This window comes from Neophocaena asiaeorientalis, unplaced genomic scaffold, assembly GCF_003031525.2.
Source record: "Neophocaena asiaeorientalis asiaeorientalis breed wild unplaced genomic scaffold, Neophocaena_asiaeorientalis_V1.1 scaffold312, whole genome shotgun sequence".
In the NCBI taxonomy this organism is placed as follows: Eukaryota; Metazoa; Chordata; class Mammalia; order Artiodactyla; family Phocoenidae; genus Neophocaena; species Neophocaena asiaeorientalis.
The window spans coordinates 2,275,545-2,285,742 of NW_020174707.1; the positions used below are offsets into that span (position 1 = coordinate 2,275,545).

The 10,198-nt window shown below is 47.4% G+C and overlaps 1 protein-coding gene across 1 annotated transcript; it reads left to right on the forward strand.

The window, feature by feature from the left end:
• Position 1: 1 nt before the first annotated feature.
• NYX (nyctalopin) lies at positions 2-706 on the forward strand (the record flags this gene model as incomplete). The annotated part of the gene is made up of 1 exon (XM_024759838.1): positions 2-706. A coding segment is annotated over one exon (705 nt), but the record flags the coding sequence as incomplete, so codon positions are not given.
• Between the last annotated feature and the right edge of the window lie 9,492 nt (positions 707-10,198).

Below are 10,198 nucleotides of genomic sequence, written 5' to 3' on the forward strand. Positions count from 1 at the left end.
CGACGCCTTCCTCGGCCTCCGCCGCCTGCGCACTCTCAACCTGGGCGGCAACGCGCTGGGCCGCGTGGCGCACGCCTGGTTCGCCGAGCTGGCTGAGCTCGAGCTGCTCTACTTGGACCGCAACCGCATTGCCTTCGTGGAAGAGGGCGCCTTCCAGAACCTCTCGGGCCTCCTGGCCCTGCATCTCAACGGCAACCATCTCACCGTGCTCGCCTGGGCAGCCTTCCAGCCCGGCTTCTTCCTGGGCCGACTCTTCCTCTTCCGCAACCCATGGCGCTGCGACTGTCGTCTGGAGTGGCTGCGGGACTGGATGGAGAGCTTTGGGCGCGCCGCCGACGTGCCGTGCGCCTCCCCGGGCTCCGTGGCCGGCCTGGACCTCCGCCAGGTGGCCTTTGGGCGTTCCGCCGACGGCCTCTGTGTGGACCCCGAGGAGCTGAACTTCACCGCGTCCAGTCCAGGTCCGTCCCCAGAGCCAGCGGCCACCACAGTGAGCAGGTTCAGCAGCCTCCTCTCCAAGCTGCTGGCCCCGAGGGCCCCGGTGGCGGAGGCGGCCAATACCACTGAGGGGCCGGTCAACGCCTCGCTGTCTGACAGCCTTCCCTCCCCGGGGGTGGGCAGCTCGGGCCACAAGACACCGTTTCTCCTGGGCTCTGGTCTTCTGCTCAGCGTGGCCCAGCATGTGGTGTTTGTACTCCAGATGGACTGACTGTGCCACACTGGAGTGGCCCAGATTGCCTTGCCAGGCAAGGGAGTTTAGTTAACTGGGCTTGATGGTGGTTGGTGTGGGGAGAGGGGAACAGGATGGGGGCGGGGGTGAAAATTACAGCGGAAGGTAGAAGGAACAGTTTGCCTCCAGAGATGGCCCTGGGAAGAGGAGGACCCTGGGAAATGCCATGTGTGGGAGGGGGGAGATTATGGATTTCTGCTCCTGTCACATGGGCATAATTGGAAAAGAAGCAAGAAGGAACATGTGCCTTCTGGTGAGAAGACTAGGAATTGGAAGTTTCTAGGGCTACAGGGCCCCACTCCCATCCCTTCCCCCCATCTTCCAGGAAACTGGGCCTGCATGCCTGAATTAGAGTTAATCCATTGGCTAAGTACTAAAAACCGTGCCAGTTCTCCTGGTGGGGCAACCATTAAGCCCAATCCCTGGAGCTTCCCTGGTGGTGCAGTGGTTATGAATCTGCCTGCCAGTGCAGGGGACACGGGTTCGATCCCTGGTCCGGGAAGATCCCACATGCTGCGGAGCAACTAAGCCTGTGCCACAACTACTGAGCCTGTGCTCTAGAGTTCATGAGCCACAACTGCTGAGCCCGTGTGCCACAACTACTGAAGCCCGTGTGCCTAGAGCCTGTGCTCTGCAACAAGAGAAGCCACCCACCGCAATGAGAAGCCCGTGCACTGCAACTAAGAGTAGCCCCTGCTTGCTGCAACTAGAGAAAGCCCGCATGCTGCAACGAAGACCCAATGCAGGCAAAAATAAATTAAAAAAAAAGTCCAATCCCTTTGTTTTCTACTACAACCCTCCTCCCCCTCCCCCAGGAGCCTGGGGACACTAGGGTCCAGGAAGATGGGTAGGACAGGAGAGAAGGGCGATGGGAAAGGGACTTAGACCTAAGGTGGTGGCAGTGATTCGTGCGGTCTGAGATGTGTTAGGGGGTGTTTAAAACAAAGAATCATTTCATTTACTCCACAGTTGTTCCCAGGGGTGGCCTTAGCCGCAAAGGAACTTTAGGGCAGGGTAGGGAAAAAAAGAGGAGGGGGCATTGTCTGTGGATAAATACATTTCTAAAAATACTACGATTAAAAACAAAAAAAGATTAAAAAGGTTTCTCTTCTGCAGGACTTTTCAAGAGTCTTTCATATGCAGACATGCATTGTGACTCTCCTAAGGAGGCCACAAAATCCTCTTTCCTGTTTTGTGGGAAGAGTGTCCGAAAGACACAGAGATGCTGTTAGTGGGGCAGGGAGTCTCCAGCTTGGATGATCCCATTAGGTGTGGGAATTATTATGGGCCGCACACTTTGGGGCTGACTAACGGGCCAAGAGGAAAGGAGGCAGCCAGTAGCTGGGAAGGGGGGCTGAGCGATTTCTCAGGATGGGAGGTGGCCAACTGTAAGCCCCCAAGGCTGAATGCCAGAGTAGAGGCTGTGTGTCTGCTACATAACATGCTCAAGCCGACCTCCACACACATGTAACAATGACTGCCTTTGTCAACATCCTGGCAATTCCTAATCTTAATGTCCTCTCTCTGTATTTGAAGGGGTGTGTTTTCAAAGACCACATGGATTCAGGGTGTGCTGAGCTGTCAGTTCTTCAAGGCCATAGTGCTTCTTCTGTGTCTCTAGGTAATACAAACTATTAGAAATGTTGCAGAAAGCACCACTGAGTGCAGGAGTGTTCAAATGGATTGTGACCATTAGTGGTCATCAACTCAATTTAATGGGTCACAACCAGCATTTTAAAAAACAGGATAGACTCTGATGCCCAGATCCAAGAGGTAGATTGCTGTGTATAGAAGGAAGTTAATCTCCTGTCTTCTGCAGCACACAAGCTGCTATTTTTATCTTCAACATAACACACTCTGGTATCAGTATTGGGAAAATATTTGGCTGATGTAGATATGATCTGAGTGGTAATATCCTTTATTTGGTATTGCCCAGAGCAGATCATATCACAATAATAAGTAAGGTGGGGACTTCCCTGGTGGTGCAGTGGTTAAGAATCTGCCTGCCAATGCAGGGGACACGGGTTCAATCCCTGGTCCAGGAAGATCCCACATGCCGTGGAGCAACTAAGCCCGTGAGCCACAACTACTGAAGCCCGCGCGCCTGGAGCCCGTGCTCCGCAACAAGAGAAGCCACCGCGATGAGAAGCCCACGCTCCGCAATGAAGAGTAGCCCCTGCTCACCGCAGCTAGAGAAAGCCTGTGCGCAGCAATGAAGACCCAACGCAGCCAAAAAAAATAAAGTAAGTAATGTGCATGTTACCACATTATGTTCAAATTTCACACCTGTGTATAGCAAGGCTGCAGCAAACAAACTTCTCAAATATTAGCAACAGTTTAGAGAAGGATTAAGGAAGAACAGGAGTCTCTGAGCAGAAGGAAAGGAACAGAAAGAGCAGAGAAGAAGTGTTTGGCATCAGCCAATATTTTCTAAACCGGTAATTAGTTGTCTGAGATTGGGAAGTGGGGCGGGAGCTCAGGCAGGGGATGGGAAATATATCAAGAAACACTTTAGCCTTAAAAAAAATCTTAACTCCTGAGTCATGGAAATATTAAAGGAATTTACCAATCAAAAAAAAAAAAACAGGATAGAAAAGTCACAGAGTATCACATGTAATATTATAAGTATTGTTTTGTGGAACTTTTAATCTGTATGCATTTGTTCAGATTATATATGTGTGTGTGTGTGTCTGGATTGCTGCATATTTATACTTTATTGTGGCTTATCGTTAAAAAAGTTTGAAAGTCACTAATCTGGAACATGCATGGTTCTTTTTTTTTTTTTGCGGTACGTGGGCCTCTCACTGCTGTGGCCTCTTCCGCTGCGGAGCACAGGCTCCGGACGCGCAGGCTCAGCGGCCATGGCTCACGGGCCCAGCCGCTCCGCGGCATGTGGGATCTTCCCGGACCGGGGCACGAACCCGCGTCCCCTGCATCGGCAGGCAGACTCTCAACCACTGCGCCACCAGGGAAGCCCCTGAGCACCTTTTCATATGTACTATATTTGCTTTCTCTCTCTCTCCATATTGTTATCATTTCTCACGAACAGTTTGAGTTAGTTGTAAACATCATGACCCTTTACTCCTACATACCTAAGTGTGTATTTCCTAAGAGCAAGGACTTTCTCTTATCCATGATGCCATTATTACAATCAGGATCTTTATCATCGGTAGAATACTATTATTTAAAATATACTCTATACTGAAATTTCAACAGTTGTCAAAATGATGTTTTAGGCAGTCCTTGTTTTTCCTATGGGTGGAAAGTGAGGTTCCTAGTTCGTGGCTTGTACTCATTTGATCACAGTACTCAGAATTCTTAATTCGTTGGTTGATTTTAATGTTTCAAAATGAATTCATTCTCTGAATGTCTTACTTTTCAAATGTGAGAACAAGATGAGGTCAGAAATGTTGTTTGCTCAAACTGTATGTTGTGGCCATGGTAACTGAGTGAGGCTCGTGAGAACCCTGGAGGTGAGATCTCTGCATTGGGTAACCATGGGAGTCCACAGCAGACCTGCAGCCTGTGTTACGGAGGAACAAGGTGCCACCTTGGGAGGAATGTCCTTCCTTTCATTTGGAGTGGGTTCCTGAGAGTCAGCTGCAAAATGCTGCTCCAGGTCTGCCTGGGTAGTTAGATGGTGAGCTTTTTACTGAACATTTGTTTGGCTTAAAGTTTCTGAACAAGTATCAACACTGAAGTAGCCTCCGGGGAGACAGATTTTTATAGAGCTACCCAGCCCAGTAGAATTCTGGGAACGTGAGAGTTACTTTCCAAACAGATCCAGAGTTGCCTGGAATGAGTTCCCAGTCAATTGTGGCCATTATGAGTTCTCATGAGAGAAAGGGGAGTGGAGAGTTCCCAGTTGTGAGTTCACTAAGTTTCTCACCCCATCATTGGCTGTTTAGTACCTTGGGAAATGTTAAGGTACTATGGATTCTGCTAAGCAAATCTTTGTACCCGTCAGGATGGACCACATTATGCTGTGGTAACAAACAACCACCAAACTTCAGTGGCTGACTGAGGGTTATTTCTTGCTCATGCTATATGTCCAACATGGACTTATTAGGGGGGCCCTGTGCATTGTAGCCACTCAGGGACCAAGGCTGAAGAAGGATCTGCCATTTGAGGACATTGTTATCCAAACATGGGCTCTAGGGTTTGCTGCAACAGAGAAAGCAAGCTTGGGAGAATCATCACTCTTAAATGCTTCCACCCAGATGTGACACATGTTGCCTCTCGTATTTTACTGGCCAAAAATGTCACACAGGGACTCCCCTGGTGGTCCAGCGGCTAGGACTCCATGTTCCCAATACAGGGGGCCCAGGTTCAATCCCTGGTCAGGGAACTAGATCCCACATGCCGCAACTAAGAGTTCGCATGCCGCAACTAAAGATCCCGCATGCAACGAAGATCCTGCACACCGCAACTAAGACCCGGTGCAGCCAAATATATAAATAAATATTTTAAAAAATGTCACATGGCCACTTCACCAAGGCAGGGCAGTATGGTCTCCCCATGTGCCCAGGAGGAGGGGGAGAACTGGGAATATTGGTGAACACTGGCAATGTTCCGAAGCACTAGAGGCTCCAGGCAGGTCACCTGATAGAACCAAGCCTGGACTGCTCAGAACTGTAAGAAGACATAGAGGCTTGCGGGGGCAACCTGGTGAGCGAGCCACTAGCCCCAGCCTTTCTCTCCTCCCAGCACCCCAACTAGGCTTTGAAGACAGTATTTGCTTTAGCCAATAGGAATGCTGTGGCCTCACTGTATTGGTTCTTTCAGGAAAGGGGAGAGAAAATGTAGAGACAAAAGGTTCATATTTTCCCCTTTGTTTTCCATGCAAAGACTCAACTTGCAGTATTAAAATCTCTGGAAGCTTGATCTTTGGAAAATTCCCTCTCAGAAAGCTCCCTGGCTGTTTTGAAGAGGTCTCCCTGTGGTGGTTTCACAAGGATGGTCAACAGCCCTCCGGTCCACCCACCTTTGTCAGGCCACCACAGTGTTACCTTCTGGAGGACACCGTCTGCTGGGCCCAGTTGTCCTGGGCTGTTGCTTCCCTCTGCCATCTTTACCTCAACCTCAAGGGAGGGGACCCTACTCTCTTCTCTGATCCTCTGGCCCTAGGACAGCTTATGCCCTCCCGCTAAGTCCCTCACAGCACAGAAGATTGCAGCAGCTGAGAAGTGAAGGAGACCTGATGTGACTGTGCCCTCAAGGGCCCCTGCGTCTTGGCCGGCTTAACTCCCTCCCCGACCCGCACGCTGGAAACACTCAGGCCTCCCTGTTTCTGAGACCAAACTCCCAGGGAGCTTTTTTCTTGTCTCCCAGGGTGGGGTCCATCAGAACCGAAGGGGCCAGTCAAGTCCGATCCTCAGCCTGTGTGCCTGCTTGCTGGCCGGTCCCTTCCTCCCCCCAGCTCCATGGGGTCAGAAAACTGCTGCTCAGAGCTCCGAATGAACAAATAGTTCTGGACACACCAGTTAGCCTCAAGTTGCACAAAGTAAAGTAACATTTCTCTCCAAAGAGCACCAGCATCTGGGAGACTGGGAGACACAGCTCAGAAAAAAATACAGCAATCTCCCTCCTTTTAAAGTGTTACATGTATGGGGACTTCCCTGGTGGTCCAGTGGGAAAGAATCCGCCTTCCAATGCAGGGGACGTGGGTTCAATCCCTGGTCGGGGAACTAAGATCCCACGTGCTGTGGGGCAACTAAGCCCGCGCATCACCAGTACTGAGCTCACGCGCTTCAACTAGAGAGAGAAAAACCCGCACTCCACAACTAGAGAGAAGCCCGCACGCCGCAACGAAAGATCCCACGTGCCTCAATGAAGATCCCGCGTGCCGCAACTAAGACCCGACACAGCCAAATAAATATTTTTTTTAAAAAAGTGTTACATGTGTGACCAAAGTTTCTTTAATCTTGTAAGATACTCCCTTTTTCTGTTATCAAACAGGACTCTTCACTTCCCCCTCTGAGACTGTGTTCAGGTTTCCCCCAAGAACGAGGAGTAGGTCCTGCCTTTCTGTTTGCACTGGGCCCCATGTCTTCACAGAGTAGAGGACTCTTTCCTAGAGGCCCACCCAAGTCTCCACCCCAGGGAGCAGAAACTGCTTGTGACAGTAGGTAAGTGTTCTGGGTTCCAGAAGTCCGAGAGTCTCATCTCCATCCTGTTCATTGTGTTGACTGGGATGTGTCTCTGCACCTACTGGTTCTCCTGGGTGATGTATGTGGGGCTTTTGCGGCCAGTGTGGTCAAGAAAGGCCAAAGGGGACAGGAGTCAGGCCAGGGGAGGTGGTATTTTCATGTTTTAAACATCAGGAACAACTAGATCTCTGCTCCCTGCCCTCTACACACACATGCACTCACAGGGGCTGAGCTCATTGGAGGAGTCACGAGCAACCCCTCGTCTTAGAGCTCTTTGGCATCTGTCTAGCTGTGGCCTGGGGTGCAAAGCTGGAGCGAAACATGGCCCCTCCATGGTGAGCCTGGCCAACTTCAGTTGCTGAATCAATGTTGCTTATATTCCTTCTATTTGTGTTCCAGGCACAGAAAATTCAGAAGCACTTAGACAGACATTTGCACTTTTTAAGGGAGTTCCCTTGAAATGTGGCTGACTTTTGCTACTGTGCTCCTGAGAGGAGAAAAAGAGTTTTTGTTCACAGCCAGACTGAGTGAAACGCCAGCTTGCAGGGAGGCCCGTGGAGGGCACACTGCTGTGGTTCCCAGTGGCCTAGCAGGAGTTCTGTCTGCCATACCTGACCCATGGCTGAGGCCCACTTGTGGCTCACTCATGATCCATTAGTGGGTCGTGGCATTGGTAGTGGCAACCAGCATTAAAAAATAATAGTGACAAAGTAGATGGGGAAACTTCAGCATGCATCACAGATAGTAAGAAAAGTATTATTTCATTGAACTTTGCTTCAGTTATATGTGTGTATGTGTATACTGGAACCCAGTATAAAAATGTATCTCTCATTGGGGGTCACAGTCGTAAATATTTGAAAGCCAGTATCATAGATCACTTTGATTCCTTAGTTGTTTTCAAAGCGCATGGGGTTGAAAGTAAAGTGCAGGACTCTGTTTTGTTGATTAATTTTCTCCCAGCCAATTTATTTTCTTGCATCACCACTAAAAAGTGGACTAGCCTTATTTATTCCCTGTTTAAAGACCTCGTTAGATCAAAAGAAGCAAGAGTGAGCATTTTGAAGAGCACCTGGGCAATTAGGAGTTAGAATCGAGGTGCTCTTTGATGGACCTGAAGAGTCAGGGTGAAGTGGTACGTGCAAACCAGGTGGCTAATGGGTGTGGGGCTCCTGCAGTGAGGTTCTGTAGAGGCCTGCAGAGCACTAATGGCTGTTCATTTAATAAATTAATAACTAGTAATGAGAATGTCTTTGAAGGACCCTCTTGGTGTCTCGCAGTGATATCTATTATTAAAGCATCTAGTAAGATGAAAAAAAAAATCCTCCAGGGTAAATGATTGAGATTGTGATCATTTAGGAAAATCCTGCTATGTCACCTCAATGCCCTGTTCCTAATATTCTATATAACTGCGTTTATAAGATGTTTCTAATTCTACTCCAAAATGCTTGTTGCTGTGGAATTCAAATGGGTACCATTATTGAATATTATGTGTCAGAGTCAGTGCCTAATCGTCTAATTCTCTCATTCAGGCATTGTTATCTCCATTTTACAGATGTAGAAACTGAGGCTTAGATAATTAACTGACTTGCCAAAGTTCCAGAGCTAGTAAATGGCAAAACTGGGATTTGAGTCCAGATCTCTAAGCTCCAGACCCAGAGTAAACTTCCCTGCCTCTAGATCGTGAAGTGACATTTTTCACCTCTGGAAACTTTTCTCTTCTGGAGATAATAGTTGAAGTTCAGAGGAAATGACTTGAAAAAAAGATACCAAAAGAATTGTACACCATGACCAAGTGGGATTTATTCCAGGTATCTAAGGCTGGTTGAACATTTGAAAATCAATGTAATCTAACATATCAACGAACTAAAGAAAACAAAATCATATAATCATGCTAGTTGGTACAGAAAAAGCATTTGGCAAAATCTAATACCCATTCATGATTAAAACACTCAGCACGTTAGAAACAGAGGGGAATGACCCGAACTTGATAAAGAAGCGTTTAGAAGAAATCTACAGCTAATATCATGCTTACTGGCGAAGGACAATGCTTTCCCGTAAAATCAGCAATAAGGTGAGGATATCCACTCTCACCACTTCTATTCAGCGTAGTACTGGAAATTCTAGCTAGAACAATAAGTTAAGAAAAAGAAATAAAAGACATACATATTTGAGAGGAAGAAATAAAATTGCCCTTATTTGCAAATGACATGATTTTCTACATAGGAAATTCCAAATAATATACCCCAAATTCCTAGAACTAATAAGCATATTCAGCAAGATCACAAGAAACAAGATCAATACACAAAAATCAATCATATTACTTTTTTTGTTTTTTTCTGGCTGCGTCGCACGACATGTGGGATCTTAGTTCCCCAACTAGGGATTGAACCTGTGCCCGCTGCACTGGAAGCGCGGACCGCCAGGGAAGTCCCCGTATTTCTATATATTAACAATGAACACGTGGAAATAGAAATTTAAAAAACAATGCCATTTACAATCACTCCAAAGAAAAATGCTTACGTATACATTTAACAAAACATGTACAGCATCTGTGTGAAATGCTGATGAAAGAAACCAAAGACCTAAACAAGACTCACTGTGTTCATGGATTGGAAGACAACATTTAAAGATGTCAGTTCTTCCCAAATTGATCTACGGGAGTTGCTGGGGAGGAAAAGTTTCCCCTCTACCCTACAAGGTTCTTCTGGCTGGTCTAAGAATTAAATTGACATGAGACAGATTAATAGGAGAAAATCAAACAAACGTTTGACAAACATGTATACGTGGGAGAGACCCAGGAGAACTGAATAACTCACCAAAATGGCCAAAGCCCTCACCTTAAATACCATCTTCAGCTAAAGACAAAAGAGGATGTTGAGGCTGGGGAGGAGGGGTATCAGGTGTGGGAGGAGAGCTGGAAAAGCTGAGTAAACAAAGGTAATGTTGTTATGCAGATTTAAGTCCTTACCTTCTCCACTGATAAGAGTTTCTAGAGGTAAGGTCATCCCCCTCTTCCTGGTACTGTGTGGAGACACCCTTATAAAAGAGATTTCCCTTATACATGTAAATGTCTCTTACAAAAAGGTAACTTCGACTTGGATTTCAGGGTGCCTCCCATGTCTGCTGTTTCTTAAAAAATAATCAATCAAAAATAATCTTTATGCCAAAGAGACACATTTTGGGGCGGCACATTTCGCCCTCCTACAGAGTAATGTGATCTCTATTACAGTCTCAGCAAAGTCCTTTGTAGACATAAGACAAGCATCTTTAAAATTTATACAGAAAGGGGGCTTCCCTGGTGGCACAGTGGTTAGGAGTCCGC